The sequence below is a fragment of the Syngnathoides biaculeatus genome, chromosome 14, assembly GCF_019802595.1.
Source record: "Syngnathoides biaculeatus isolate LvHL_M chromosome 14, ASM1980259v1, whole genome shotgun sequence".
Taxonomy (NCBI): domain Eukaryota; kingdom Metazoa; phylum Chordata; class Actinopteri; order Syngnathiformes; family Syngnathidae; genus Syngnathoides; species Syngnathoides biaculeatus.
The window spans coordinates 14452225-14468742 of record NC_084653.1 but is presented as its reverse complement, the minus strand read 5'-3'; the positions used below and the strand labels follow the sequence as shown (position 1 = coordinate 14468742).

Sequence of the window (16518 nt, the reverse complement as noted above, 5' to 3'; positions counted from 1 at the left end):
TGGATCATGGCACGATGTCATGAATATTTAACTTTGGGAGAGGAGACAAAGTTGACACATTCAGCAGCAGCCATTAATGCTTCAAGGTTTGCTTGAAAATCAAGTCAAATAAATATGTATTTTTTCAAAAATCAGTCTTGTTTGGGAGTACACAGGCGAAAAAGGCAGGCAAGAACTCGGAGCATGCTGGGAAAAATGTCTTGAATCCGGGATGTTGCAAATAAAAAAAACTCGAGTGTTAGCATCAATTAGCTTCCTGGGCTAATGAGCTCCAAGCACTCAGCATTCCTGCATCTCCTCCTCTTGTTGGTTGAGGTCCCCAGGGTGGTCTGGGTCCTCCTCCCTCTCACCGGGCTCCTCCCCGATGACATGGAGGCCGTGAAGCGCTTCCTCCTGTGGGCGGGAGTCGCCACTGAGCTCCGCCTCCTGCAACTGCAGCCGGCGCTCCTCCACCAGGAGGAGGCGCTCTCGCACAAACTCAGACACCAACGTTGCCTCTTCGCTGCCAGTGCTGCCGAACCACTGCTCGCTCCTAACAAGCAGCAAAGCAGTCATTATGTGTGTGCTTGATTGTCTGCATGTCGAGTGTTTGCATACAGACCCATCAGGGAAGATGACGGGCATGGTGAGTCTGTCCAACAGAGCTTTGGCTGAAGCATCCACCGCATCCAAAGACTCTCTATCCACATGCTCATCCTGTAACACCTAAACACCATTTTATATTTTCATTTAGTTTGCATTATTTTATCTAACTACTTTTTTGGTTTTGTATTCAGACATTTTTGCATCTTTAAGTGCCATATTTTCCGCACCATAAGGTCCACCGGATTATAATGTTCAGTCACAATTACGGGGCCTACTTCACTCCTACTTCAACACATACATAAGGCATTAAAACGTATTATGTAGAAAAAAAGAAAACTGATGTGTTTTAATATTTTTAGGTTTGAGTTTAATTTGAATTGAACTTTTTTATTATACTATTTAACAATACACATTATTTTATTAACTTTCTTTGTACCGTAATTCCCGGCCTACAGAGCGCACCTGGTTATAAGCCTCACCCAGTACATTTCAAAAGGAAATTCCATTTGGTACATACATACGCCGCTAGTGCCCGCATTGAAACGAGAGATATTTACAAAAAAAGATGCTACACAGAGAGTTTAATGCAGGGTCACCAACGCGGTGCCCGCGGGCGAATGGTAGCCCGCGAGGACCATATAAGGCGCCCGTGAGGTATGTACTAAAAATACCACAGGCCACAAATTGTTACTATTATTTGTGCTTTAAATTCTGAATCTGACTTGCTTACGTGAATTAAAATTTTGAAATACCTGTAATGTCATTTGCTACAATAAATTAAAACAATATCATTTTATGTACGTGTAATGAACTGAGTCTGAAATTTGCTGCAAAACAGGTCACGTAGCCCTTCATACGATCGGTGCTCACGAAGTAGCCCTCAGCCTCAAAAAGGTTGCTGAGCCGCGGTTTAATGTTAGCGCCGCCGCGCTAATGCTGAGCTAACAATAACGATGCGATAACAGGGCCGGTAAAAAAAAAAACCCAAACCAGTAAAAATCGCTGAGACACAGCAGTAACACGCTAGCGCAGTGCTAACAGGACCGGACCGGTAAAAGTCACTTCCTCGGCACATATATTCCACCGGTATCACTCTTACCTTTTCCGCTTGAGTGGCCTTTTGCGGCCGTTAGAAAAAAATGCACAAATTAGCCGCATCGCCACCGCATAAACCGCAGAGTTGAAAGTGTGTGAAAAAAGTTGCGGTAATCTGGTGGCAATGATGCGCCACAGTAGTCCTCGCTTGGATGGAGAAATTATGCCTCCTAATACAACGAAAGCACCAAGCGCTTCTACATACAAAAAATTCACATGGTATAGTATATAGGTATAGCAGTACTGTAAAATAAAATAAGAGAGACTGCAAAGATGTGTGTGTGTGTGTGCGTGCTAACCGAGTCGGCGTGCTGGTGGAAGGTGAGGGCAAGCTGCAGCCGATGTTGACGCTCGTCAGCGCTGACGGTGAACTGCTTCCACACGCGGTTGAGTCGAGGCAAAGTGTCGCCAGAGGATCGCGTGGCGCAGCGCAGAGATTGGCACAGCACCACCGTGGCCTGAAGGAGTTGACGGCCGTAGTCGTACGTACTCTGAAACGGGGCGGCGCACATCAGTGGGTGTGTCTTTCATCTGCTTTGGTTTGCATATCATGGAAAAAAAAAAGTCCTACTTTTGTTTTCATTCCTGATTTTAAAAAACAACAAAACATGTTTTTCCCTCATGTTTTTGAGATTGTAGGGTGAAAGCTGCAGCTGACTACGAGTGTAGACTGAATGGGTGGCAACAATGCGGAAATGAATAGTAATTGTCCATCACCAACATACAATAATGAAAGAAAGAAAGAAAGGAAAAAAAGAAACATGAACAAGTTTGTTCTTGGACCAGTGAACTTAGAGATAAAATGGTGAATTATGAACAATAAACTCAACTAGTTCATTTTTGAAATGCTGAACTTTGAAAAAGAACTTTCCCAACATTGATCCTGTATTATTGAAGCAAGGTTTCACCACTTATTTGGAGAATCAAAGTACGATTGTGATTGGTAGACTGATGCGCGCAGTGCATGTTGGGTACAGTTCTTTTCCACTTACATCGTCAGGACCTTTGCAGTGTGAGAATCGCGCATGCACATACTGAGATAATGATTGTCAAACACAATACGGTGCAGCCCTAAGACATGCAGATGCAAACACACAAGTATGCGCACGCACACGCACACACACGCGCGCACACACACACACACACACACACACACACACACACACACACACACACACACACACACACACACACACACGCACGCCATGACCGCCAGTCTCACCTGAGCCACGTCCACAAACTTCCTGTGCTTCTCCATCATGGCTTTGGTTTCCTGGGCGTCGTCTCCGAGTCTTACGTGCGTCTTCAGCAGCGCGTCCAGAAGCTCGCACAGCCAATCCACAGCCTGTGCACAGACACCATCACACGCACACACAGACGCGTCTTGAGACGCGCACGCTCACTGATGATGTCCTTTTGATCTTGTGACCAGATCTGACCTGTAAGGAGTCTTCTTCACATTTGAACAACTGAACCATCTGAAGCATCTTCAGACGGCGTACGTCCACCATGTCTTCACACCTATGCACATAGGAGCACGCACATACAAAGATCACTGTATTAGGTTCACCCTCAAACTTACTAAAAAAAAAAAAAAAAAAAAAATACCATTGTATATCCATCCATCCATCCATCCATCCATTTTCTCATCAGCTTATCCTCACAAAGGCCACGGGGAGTACTGTAGCCTAACCCAGCTGTCAATGGGCGGGGTAAACCCTGAACTTATTGCCAGCCTATCGCAGAGAACATGGAGATTGACAACAATTCAGAGTCTTAAATGATTGGCTGTTTTTGGGATGTGGGTGGAAACTGGAGTGCACAGAGAAAACCCATGCAGACACAGAGAGAACATGCAAACTCCACACGAGGTGGGGGGGGGGCAGGATTTGAATTCGAGTCCTCAGAATTTTGAGGCATGCATTCTTTAAGGACGCCGAACTTTTTGTGTATGTAAACTTTTGACCTCAAAGCACACAATAGAAAGGTCTCTCGGAAATTCTTTCATTATTGTGGCATTTAACAAAAGTAAATAATTTCGGTGAACCTGACTGACCTGAGACAGGAGAGGTTTAGTCTGATTTGACTTTAGATAGTGAGACAAAAAGTCAAATCTGTGTGTTGCACAGTGTATGTAAACTTTTGGCTTCAAATGTATGTGTATGTGCGTGTGTGTGTGTATATACACACACACACACACACACCACACACACACACACACACACACACACACGTTTATTCACCTCTGTTTCCTCATTTGCATGTCATCCATGACATCGTGGATCTGCTGCACGTTGTGTTTCTGCTCAGCCGCTACGTTCTCACCGTCCTCTGTGCAGGTCTGCTCCAGTAGCAACTCCCCCTTCTGGCGCAGCAATGCTAGCCCCGTCTCTGCACATGCGCAGAAAAGGGAGGAGTCAGCACAGGAAGTAGCGCAATAGCATTTAGCAGGATTTAGTGACGTACCGACGCTCTGCAGCTTCTCCTCCAGCAGTTTGAGGTTGTGTTGGATTGCCGAGCCATCTGCCGGCGCCACATCCGCACACAGCATGCCCAGAAGAGCGTCCAGCTGCTGAGACAGCTAACAACAGATGCTATGTCAGCACGATCACACTGCATGTAACATAAATGTAAATGCAAACATAAAACAAGAAAGACAGAGCAATACTAATATAAATAATGCTAAGATGAGACGGTCTAAGACAGGTTAGGCTTCAAAGGTAAGGTATGCAAAGACTGCCATGACAACAGGGCTAAAATAGGCAAAATGAACCCATTTTAACTGTTTGTGGACACGACTAAGCCAGTACAACATATCTTGTAAGAAATAAAAACTAAGATGAGCTAGGCTACAATAAGCAACATTCAACTAAGCCCTGCTTAAAGCCTAAACCAGGGGTGCCCAGACTTTTTTTTACCCCAAGATCTACTTTTCAACCAGCCAGCTTCTCGTGAGCTACCGACGACGAGGTGGGGTGGGTGTGATGCTTCCAATGTTATCTTATTGTTATGTGATATATTATAATATATATATATATATATATATATATATGAAATACAGAATTATCTTTTTGTGCACTGTATTGTCTGTGCTTACATCCTGGATCAGGCTGTGCCAAGGTGGAATTTTAAAATTAGACATCATCTCATCCTGCACTTTCTACTTTGGCTTCAGACCAGACCTTTCCTACTTGAAAAGAGAGAATCTCGTCCAGTTTAACAACTTTCTCTTGGATTATTCACATACTACGACAGTCATTGCATCTTAAAACAACATTTCTTCTTTAATTTTCTCTATTAATATCAAAAGCAAACATGAGCAGCATGTCTAGCTCGTCTTTGCTCTCCGTTGCCCAGACTGTGTTGCGAACTAAAGCAGCGGTGGTGGACGCTGTCATTATAAAAGACATTGATGGGTTGCTTAAGTACTGTAACATCTGTAATTATAAGTGTACATCTTTAAGTGTGGGGATGGAGGGGTTGTGTGTAAGGTAAACTAGGAAAAAGAAAGTGTGGCGGAGCAGCGGTCATTGTCATTCCGTGTGCTGCATCAAAGAAAACCAGTGGCTTCTTTTCATTTTTTACAGTATGCATGTTAATTGTGCCATTGGATGTAATAACCAGTCATCCCTTACTCATTGAATTACACTGCAATGCCACAAACTGAATAGCTGTATGTTATACTTTCAATTTGCATTGCATTGGATTTTTTTTTTTTTTTGGCACGCAGTTTTGGAGGCAACATTGGCTGATGTTTTTTTTTTTTTTTTTTTTTTTGGATTGATTTCGATTGACCAAGACTGCCTCGCGATCGGCTGGACGCATTGAGCACCCCAGGGCTAAACTAAATTAAGCTCTGATACACATGTTAAAATAAGCTAAATTAACAAAATTGACAGGGGTGGCCAAACAGAGACGAAGAGCTCCAATTTTTACTGTTGTTGCTAACAGCCACATCATACACACAGGTGGTGTGACTGGAGATCACTGAAAAATGCGATACAAATCAGTGATTCTGGGCATGCTAAACTGTGACGATGGTGGGGGGGGGGGGCACTTCATATTAAGAAGTTAAGTTAGATCCATTAAATAAAGATAAAATAAGATAGCTAAACTAAGATGAAATAAAAGCGTTAGAATAATAGTAACCCAAGCTAAGTCAAGTTAAAGTAACGTGAGCTCGGCTACGCTTTACTAAGCTACCTCCTGTGTAGCAGCGTGGAAGGTATGCGCGGCTTGCAGGACGTTCTGCCGGCTCTCCAGCTGCGCCGCCTGCTGGTAGCAGACGTCGCTGAGCTGCTGTTGCAGAGCCTTCAGCTCACTGGCTTCTTCCTCATCATCCTCTCCACCATTGAGGAGGACAGCGATCTGCTGGTTGAGCTCCACGTAGACCGCAAACCATTCCTGACGCAGGACAAGGTTAATTTTGTGTGTGTTTGTTTGTTTGTTTGCATGTGTGGATGTGTGTTAGCCGTACGCTGTGCTGACTCTCTATCTCCTCGTGTTTTTGCTGCAGCGCCTGTGCCGCTCGCATTGAGTCTCCGATGGCCTGGTGGGTCTTCAGCAGCTCTGAGCCTGGACCCTGCAGCCACGTCACCACCTCAAACATAAACACGCACACACTTACACAATTTCTTTCACATTTTTATGAAATGTTTTACATTTATGTGTGTGCCGATTGTATTTCAGATATCAATTGGTGATATTGTACTTTATATTGTACACATTTCCAATTCATTACATGAGGGCTGAGTGTGTTTGTTTATATTTCTTTTCATGAAATTTTACTTGTGTGTGTGTGATAATTTATCCATACTTTCTTTGTTGAACTTTTTCACATTTACTGTAATTCATTCTGATTAGGATTTCATATTTTTGTATTTTATCTTTCTTAGTGTTATAAACTGTTAATTTGTTTGTATTTTATTTTTAATGTAATCACCATTGCTATATTTAACTTACCTTGTTTGACCCTTGACGGTTATTTTATTTATTTATGATTATGATTTTTTTCCTTGTTATTGTTCATTTATATCACCTGCGATCAATTTGTATTTTATTTTCTGTGATAATTCTTTCATGTTTATCTTCCATTTAATATTTTCAGGAGCATGATTCCTTTATTGTTATATATATTTTACTTATTTTTAATTTGTTTTGCATGTGATGAAATTTAGTAAAGGATTTCTTTTTACATTGTATTGATTTATTTCCTAGTGTGATGTTATTTTTATGTCTTTTGTATTGATTATAGTTTTATTGGTTCTGTGGGTGTGAGGATTGTCATTTTTAATTTTCATTAAACATTACACAAATGTGATTGGAAAGATTTTCATATTTTCTGTATTCATGCTTTTGAATGCATCAAATTTGAATATACGCGTATATTGTAATGCATGCGGTCGTGTGTGACGAAAAGTAGGACAGCAGCAAATCCTCCAGGCTAGCAACTGACATGGTGCCATTACCATGGCAACTAACAACTTGCTTGTCCTCAAGACAGCCACCAGAGTGCCTTGCGCACAGTCACCTGCATGACTTTGGCATGTACGTCGTGTATCTGCAACCGCTTGCTGCGTTGTCTGCAAACTTCCTGGTAGCGCGTGTACTTTTCCCTCAGGGAGTCCAGAAGCTTCATCACCTGAGGCTGAGCCAGAAGCTCCTCCTCCATTGGACGCCATGTGGGTGCTTCGGGAAAACGCCGGGAAAAGAAGAACAAGGTTAGGTGGAGCCACGCCAAGGAGCTGACAGACCAGGATTTGATCAGGGAGTTGGGCATGACCCACTTTGAGGTATAAGAATCTCTTCTGTGGACAACACATGCTTTTCAACAATTGAATAACTACTATGGCAATGCCTCTGCTGCAAAACCAAAACTGCCACACAAAAAGCCTGTCACAATCGCCCACACAAGGCAACGTAAACATTGATGGCTAATTTAATATAGCCAACCACGGTATTTAGAACAAATTACAATCCTTCCCGGCGGATCAGCTGGAAAGCTTTGGTCTCACAGTTCTGAGCTCCCGGGTTCAATCCCGGACCCGCCTGTGTGGAATTTGCATGTTCACCCCGTGCCTGCGTGGGTTTTCTCCAGGTACTCCGGTTTCCTCTCACATCCCAAAAACATGCAACATTAATTGGACACTCTAAATTGCCCCTGGGTGTGATTGTGAGTGCGGTTCTTTGTCTCTATGTGCCCTGCGACTGGCGGGCAACATGTTCAGGGTGTCCCTCGCCTCCTGCCCGTTGACAGCTGGGATAGGCTCCGGCACTCCTCTGACCCTTGTGAGGATAAGTGGCTAAGAAAATGGATAGATATAACCCTTCCCCAAGAGGTTAAGGGAAGTCACAGCCACCAGTGCACATTCATACATGAGTTTCGCGACCGGAATTGATGCCAAAGTAGTCAATGTGCAGACAGGCTAACAAATTAGTCACTTAACAGCCAACCTCTTCTGACCCTAAAGCAACTTTTACCCTCTCATTCGTTGAGTGCCACATCACTCACCAGGCCAGGTCTTAGCGATTAAAGCTGCACTCATTCAAAGTCACAGATACTATTATGTAAAATGTGAGGACGGTGACCCCAAGTGGACAAAAATAATACCTGCAACTCACAGCATGTATATTTTGTGTCTGTGTTGTTATTCAATCATCTTCCTTCATTATCATTCATCTTATCCTCACTAGAGTTGTGGGCCTGCTGGAGCCTATGCCATCCATATTCTGGCGAGAGGCAGGGTACACCCTGAACTGGTTTCCAGCCAATCGCAGAGGACAAGGAAACAAAGAACCATTCGCAGTCACATCCGCACCTACATGGAATTTACAGTCTTCTTTCAACCTACCACGTTGTTTTTGAGATGATGGAGGAAACAGGAGTACCCAGAGAACATCAACACAAGTGGGGGTGGGAATTGATCCACAGTCCTCAGAAATAAATCTATTCTAAAAATAATCACCCCATACCAAACGTGTTTTATATATACAGTAATAAATCAAAGACTAGTAAGCTTGTCAATTCAGAATTATCCACCATTGAAGACAAACAAAACCGATGATTTCACATTTTCACACATGATGTCAGTATGGCACACAATAACGTTTGTGTGTTTTGTGGTACTGACTATGTTCTGGTCTTGTATCTAGGGGGACTGTCTACATTCTGTGTGTAGCACTACTGACTTTGTTGCGGTTAGGACAGTCACTGTATATGTGGCAAAGGCAATGTTAAATGGTGTGTACTGGTACATCTAAGAAAATGGGAGAGTAAGTATTAGAGTACTCAAACACTTGGAAAAATATTTTTCAAAGAACAAATTCCTGCGTAGTTTCTACATTAAAAATCATGTTCAGTTTCTGAGCAGCTTGGATGAATGGATGTTCAACTGTTTGCTACGTAACATTTTGGTTTCTAGTGGAAGTGAATTTGGGATTTCCATTTGCTTTAAACTATAATCATTGAAATTATGCATACAGTGGAATGTCGAAAGAATTAAGCGTCGGGGAGTTCGTCAATCTAACTGATTATCCGCTACATTTAATTTTTTTTTTTTTGTCCATATGCACCCATATTACTATACAATTAAAAAAATACTGCTTTGCATTTGTTTCCCATGGCTTAAAACACACACTATAGTATAAAGTTATAAGAAACATATTTTTAAAAAGCTTGAAAATGTTCGGAAGTTTCACATTTCATCCAAATTTACCATACTGCTTTGCTTGGTCATGGTGACATGACTGACGTGCAGTTCTCACCATCAGAGAGTTGCTCTACTGAGCCACGAGGAATTACTGTGCTTGCGTTTTGTATTCCCACAGCGTGCGCTCTCTGTCGCTCTCCCACATCAATGCCCCACATATATAAGGGAGGCACGTCTTTTTAGAATTGGATCTAGTGATATTGTATAGCTGTGACCCGGAACACACAACAGCGACCGATTCTGGAACTAATTGACTTTGCATTTTAAGTGAAAAATGGGAAACTATTTTTGGACACATTTTTCAGTCCTGGCGCGTCTGTGTTATACACTGTTGTATTGGTAACCGTTTTATTGAGGTTCCACTGTGTAGCTTAAAAAGTAAACATTTTCAAAATTATAATGGGGCAAAAAATATATAGATTAATTATTTTTGTTGCTAGTGGTTATCATTCACAAAAACTGGCCGCATGCGAAGGTCATCCTTACTGAAGTCTGTCAGTAGATCTTAAACGCGCAGAACAGATTGAAAGAATCTACCATCACCAACAGATTTGGAAACGCTGGATTGCGACGTGAGAAGAGCAGCGCAAGCTCAGCGGTAACTCAAGATGAAAATGACATTGAGAGTGACAGAGAGACTGAAATGGTTTGTGACCGAGACTTTATGAGGCTCTTCAATCCCGATCGTGAAGGCGACGATTTTAGTGGTTTCAGTCAACAGGAGGAGAATGAATAAAAATACTTCAATGACTTTTCTGTTATGTTTGAGCTGTTTTACTGCCGTGTTACAGTCACTGTTTGTATATGGGTAAATGAACATTTACAAACTTTCTGTGTGAAAACCTAACTTCACAACGCACTGGTACGTATATATCTGCGGCGTATCGGCCGGCACAGCTAATGTATGAGGGCAAACGCTACACAGAGTTGGAGTGTCAGATAATCTACTGTACTCTGTAGTCCGCAAAATACCGTAAACTTTTGACACTATTCTAATGTATTCACATGCACCAGTATTACAGCTATTTTCCAGTGTGTTGTGTGTACTACTGGCTGTTGTGTTTTGCGTGCCTGGTACCAGCTAGCGGCTATTTTTTCAAGCCTGGTACTGACTGTTCTTGTGTGGTGCTATCTTGTCTGTATGTGGTGCATTTGACATTACTACGTTAGCATCAAAAATTGAGCTTCTTCACCTCCTTGGCCTCCACCGCCTCCTCCTCCCTCGGAGACGTTAAAACGCTGTTGCTGGAGCTCAGACAGCAACTCATGACCTACACAGGCACACGCGCGCACACACATGCACAGAGAAGAAAGTGTGTTTATGTGTCACTGAGAGGAAGAAGGACGATGGCACCATCAACTAAGACAACAATGACCCCTTTCAAGTGCCCACACACACACTCACAAAATAAAACCAAAACACAAACATGCACAAAAAAAAAAACTAACAAAAAAACAAAACACACAGACAAGACATATACTAAATAATACTTGGAAACTCACACATGCACACACGAACATACAAAAAATATATACTCAGAAAAAAATATACCCGCATATGTACACACACAGACACAGACTAGATACACACACAAAAAAAATACACACAAACAAAAAACATAAATACAAGGACAAAAAATGAACACAAAAAACATGTACACACACAAATTACAAAGGTACCACTTACCTGTCTGGAGGACAGTTTCTGGATCAAAGGATGGCAGGAGGACATCAGCTGACCTACGAACGCACACACGTCAAAACTACTGCTTCAACTGTGTGTTGAACTCTGTGTGTGTGTGTGTGTGTGTGTGTGCACATATGTACGTACTTGTCGAGGGGGGTGCTCTTGTCACTGTCGTTGATGATTGACAGCTCATCCAGCAGTGATGTGGATTCCTTGGTGAACTTCTCAAACACCTGACACGCACACACATACGAGGTTGAGTTGCCATGGTAACATGCCGATGTAATAAATAAATGAATAATGGTTGGCAGTGGCAACCAGTCGCTTGCTGAGCCAGTCGCTGTGGTTGTAGTCCAAAGTTCCTCCGAAGTCGTCAGTGAGCTGTGAGGGTTCGATGTAACGAGTCAGCTTATTGGCTGACACCAGAATCACCTGATAGGAAGTGCGAGAGGATTAAGTACAACACTGTGATGTGCAGTGGAGTGTTGTGTTAGTGTAGTGTGCAAGGGAACGACGGGAATAAGTGAGTTTACAAGGCAAGACAATCTTTCCAGTTACCATAGCAACACATGAAAAGAAGTGGGTCACTTTTACGACCAATCACTGATACACTCATTCTTCTTGTGCAGAACGAAGATGACCCAATAATTCTCTCACACACATGCACAGGCACACACACTTATGCAGACGTTTACACACTTATACTTAATACACACATACACTTGTGCACAGTTACACACACATACACACAAACGGTATGCGGTTCCAAATAAACAGCTTTACTTCACGCATAAAAACATACAGAATTATATCAGTGTATGCACACATTGCAAAAGATTTACATGAGTAACCTAATTAAATGCTGATAGTCATCCACTTTTTGAAAATATGAACTGCGAGAAATTAATTTGTGCACACTGAACACAAAGTAGGTAGAAGGGTTATGCTAGAATACTAGACAGAAGGGTTTCTGGGTTGATTTTAAAGGCACGGATTGTACACAAGACCATATATTACACAAGAGAAACTCGTGAATAGGTTGAAAAAAAATGTGTAAATCATTGTATTTTTTTTATTTATATTTCACACAAAATTGCATCTTCAATGGAAGCGGCATTTGTATAAAAATATTGAAATGTGTATGAGTGTGTATGTGTGTCTATGGATGTGAATGCTTGTGATTGGTTGGAGCGTCTGACCTCAAACCCGAGTCTGTCCTTTTCCTTCCAGAAGCAGAAGTGGGTGACTTTCTTGTCCCAGAACTCGTCTGGCTTGACCACACACACCAGCGACACCTCGGCCGGGATCACGTTCTGAAAGAGTGGTCGCCCAGCCGTTAAAGAGACATTGACTCGCTGTGTTTGAATGAAAATATGCCTCACTTCAAAGAGCAATACCAGTCAATAGCCACTAGATTGAACCCACTGAGTGACAACAAGGTGGGTCATTAACCAGAATATTAAACTCCCGGTGTTTGAAGAAATAAAAGGGTGAATGAACACATAAAGTCTACAACGAGGAAATTATTACTAGCCACATGGACGTGCTCTGGACGTACCTGTAACATGAGCACCACCGTTTTGACCGTGTTCCATTGAGTACGGCGTCCGTCCACAATGACTGTGAAGCCTCGTGCTTTACACTTCTCACTGAGAGACACAGACGTTGCATTCAAGGTCATTGATTAAGTTCCTCAATCATGTGTGTGTTCCTGATCATTATCCGATGCTGGTACTGGCATGCTCTGTATTTTTGAGTGGTCCTGGGTACGTTGTGAGTGGTACTGCTAACCTTATTCTGGTACACTCTGCATGATACTGTCTGTGTTCTAGTCTAGTACAAGCTTTGTTCTGTACGGACTATGTTATGTTGTTGATGTGTGTGTTTGTTCTAGTGTAGTTTGAGTGCAACTGCTATGTTAACCGTGCTACTGGCTATTTTGTGGGGTGCAGTCTACGTTTCAGTGTCTTGTTCTGACTATATATTGATATGTCGTGTGTGTGTGTGTATAGGGGGGGACATCTATGTTGTGGAGTTTGGCACTGGCAATGGTCTGTTTTTGTTTTGTGTTGTGTGAGTGGAACGTTTCTGTTATGTGTGACACTTGTTATGTTCTGGCATGGTGAGTTCAGTACCAGTTGTGTGTGATACTATCGTGTGGTGTGATCTTGCCGTGTTTGTGTGTGTTTGAGAATTATTATCATTATTTTTAAACAATTTATTTACATACAGTATTGATTTAATTCCAGGACAGGAATCGATATTGACTATTTGTGGTCAAGGAGTCCATTAACTGATACCTGGACCTGATACTGATACAGTAAAAGGGAAAACCGGACATGTTCCAGAATACAAAGTCCAACACATTACTTCAACAAATCGCTCCCTAAAGTTCACCCAGTTTTGAATTTCTCTCTTGTTGGCAATCGGATTTAAAAAAAAAAAAAAAAAAAGAGAGCTGATGCCAAGATGGATCAACATCTTTAATCCCGCCTGACAGCACTGATATAAAACACATTTACTCTGAGATTTTTTTGCATCTGATTTATGACTATTCTGATGTGCTGAATCCAAATATTACATTGTTTTTGTTCAATCTTTGTTCAACTTTTTAAATTTGGACACATATTTTTGTTTTCAGTTTGCTTAAATGGAGGCTCAGGTCCAGAATTTTGAACAACTATGACGAAACATTCAATTTACAGGCACTTTACTTTTATCAAGGCCTGTTAGTCAATGTACTGTAGGCAAAGTTTTCAACATTTCAATAACAACAAAAACTTGAGCTGAAAAATAGAAACGGATGTCATTTTCGGATGGAAAATTTTCCTAAATTAGTTGAAAAAACAGATAATTTATTAAAAAAAAAAAAGTTTGTAACCCAGTGCAATCAGCCCATCTCTACCATGTGTGTGCGTGTACCTGGGTATGCTGAGCAGATAGTCTAGTGTGTCACTGAGCTCATCCATGTTGGTCTGGTCACAGCCCAGCGGGATGCTGAGGATCAGACCACTCCGGCGGTCTTTACCGCCTCAAATAACAACAACAACGCAGGCTGTTAAGTCACAACTTTATGGAAAGGGGTGGGGGGGTGGGGGTTCGGGCCCGTGTATGAGTTTGTGGATGTACCTGAGAGGAAGGCTAGCTTCTTGTTGAGCACATTGATGATGATGCTAGCCTCCATTGTGCTCACCTGATGACACATCTTACAACAGCAACAACAATTCATATCATTGTTCAATGTTTACTGTCAAGGGTGCATATTGGGCAAGTGTGCGTGCACACTGAAAATATTAAAAGCACACAAAATTTTAGTGTGTCTGTGCACATTTTCGAACCAAGCATTTTCCATTTTCTTTTTTAGGTGGCAATGGGAGAGGTGAGGGGGGGCTTAAGTAGTGATGTTTCCAAAGGACACGTTTTTAAAAAAATCTCGAGTGACAACGAGTGGAATCAATTAATAAACTGATTCATTCCATCGATCCATTCTCCATTCAGCTTCTCTTCACCAGTTTTGAAGGCGTGCTGGAACCTGTGCCAGCTATCTTTGAGTGAAAAGCGCTGTCCCTAGCCCTACCACAGATGTGCATTACCGATGATGTTTGTGAAGGGAACCTGTCCATCCAGCAGAAAAACAGACACTCAACAGGATGCTACACAATTTGAATTTCACTGATGGGATGATGTTCTTGGGCTTACAATCTTTTGGATTTAAAGTTTTGATGTTGCTGAAAGTAATGAATTGTCTCATTATTCTGCCATTTAGCAAACTGAATAAAATTAGGGAATCCTCACAAACCTCAGCTGCTGTGTATAACGAAAACTGTCAATACTGCAACAATGTGAACTATATCAATATAAAACCCGTGTCTATGCTACTCTGGTACTTCCTTCAGGGCCGTTTAAAATGACTTTCCCTCAATTGTGTTTCGCTAGCAATCAGTTCAGGGTATACCCCGCCTCCTGCCCAAAGATAGCTGGAACAGGGTCCAGCACTCCTGTGACCCTTGTGAGGATAAGCAGCTGATAAAATAGATGGATGGTTTTCATTAACATCACAGTGACCATTCCAGACAATAACTGTATTCTAATTATCCAGAGGGAATAAAGTGTGTTGATAACCATTGCACAGCAACTGATGCTTATTGCTATTGGTACACAAAAAAGGACCCGTGTGCCTGCTTCATAATTTCATTTGTCAGATGCCTTGGTGAACATACAGTTTTTTACAAAAACACTTTCAGTGGGCCATTTTATGTCCAAGTAGTTTTACTTTATTTTGAAACTTCTTCAAAAGCCTCACATGAAAATTAAGAATGTCATAACAACATTCATAAAGAAAATAGCTTTTTTTTTTTTTTTTAAATAGCCCAGTTTGACCCTGGAACGGGTGACTGACATAGGCCAACGGAACAGATTGTGTTCGACTCTATGAATCATCCAGATGTGCTACATGTGCGGCATTAATATTACTAATCATTATTATCATCATCATTATTATTATTAGCATCGTGCGTGTGAGAGAGGGGGAAAGGTTCGGTTCGGCCCACAGACACAATGACCTACATTGACTCACGAGGCGGCCGAACCTTTTCTCGCCTCTCCATCGATAACTCGCCCATCAATTCGGCAACGACGCACCATCGAACTATAGGCTTTTTCCTACCTTTAAGTCAGATCTTTGGCATTCTGCGGCTCCGTCGAGTCTTCCAGAAGTTTCAAGTGGCTCCTCGCGGATAGTTGATTTTTTTTTCCCATCCAGCACCTCGACACTCCGCCGCCACTGATTTGCTTGCTGGAAGCCAGGCACAAACAGGCGGCGCCACGGTGCTGTTGGTTGTACCCACTGCGCATGCGCAACGGAGCACCAAAAATTTAACGTTTTCTCTTCCGAGTTTCTTCAAAATAAAAACTCAAAATACGCTTATAGGCACCTTGCCTGATGTATGTTTCCATGTCTTTTCGTTAATATGAATATACAAATATATTGTTATATTAATGACATATATGAAGGTGTATGAGTGCCCCAAATGCATAAATGTTATCGTCAAAATATATTATCTTTCGAACATATTATACTTTCAAATAACCAGCACGATATCCGGGGCGGGAGCAGCCTCAAGCCGCTGAGACGTTTAATGACAATTGGAAATCTTTATACCGTGACATTACCTTCAACGCGTTCTCAGGATTTCTAGACTGTATGGAAACAATAAAACTTAATTTATCCATGTTTATTTGTCTCTATATTCTTAAAACGTACATACATTATTTAGAGCAACAAATGAGGAAAATATTCCCCTCCTTGGAGAGCATAGTATATATAATTCACGGAACGTTCATTGTATGACATTTTACATATACGTTACATTTAAGTCTGACAAATTATATATTCTATATTGTACGTCATACACTGTATTTTCCTTTCAATGCTGCTTCCAA

At 41.8% G+C, this 16518-nt stretch overlaps 1 protein-coding gene across 2 annotated transcripts; it reads right to left on the bottom strand.

Moving 5' to 3' along the window:
- sestd1 (SEC14 and spectrin domains 1) lies at positions 1-15921 on the bottom strand. 2 transcript variants are annotated; one of them, XM_061841949.1, is made up of 19 exons: positions 15743-15921; positions 14206-14281; positions 13999-14107; positions 12635-12725; positions 12276-12389; positions 11395-11508; positions 11221-11309; positions 11077-11129; positions 10583-10660; positions 7211-7368; positions 6158-6280; positions 5884-6084; positions 4147-4261; positions 3924-4071; positions 3120-3201; positions 2903-3025; positions 1980-2171; positions 602-705; positions 1-532 (listed from the first exon to the last, which is right to left on the bottom strand). In XM_061841949.1, the coding sequence occupies exons 2-19, from the start codon at positions 14279-14281 to the stop codon at positions 280-282; spliced, it is 2223 nt and encodes a 740-aa protein (XP_061697933.1). In that variant the 5' UTR covers positions 15743-15921; the 3' UTR covers positions 1-279. The 2 variants fall into 2 exon arrangements, with proteins under 2 accessions (XP_061697933.1, XP_061697934.1); XM_061841950.1 differs by lacking the exons at positions 13999-14107; positions 14206-14281.
- Positions 15922-16518: the final 597 nt, after the last annotated feature.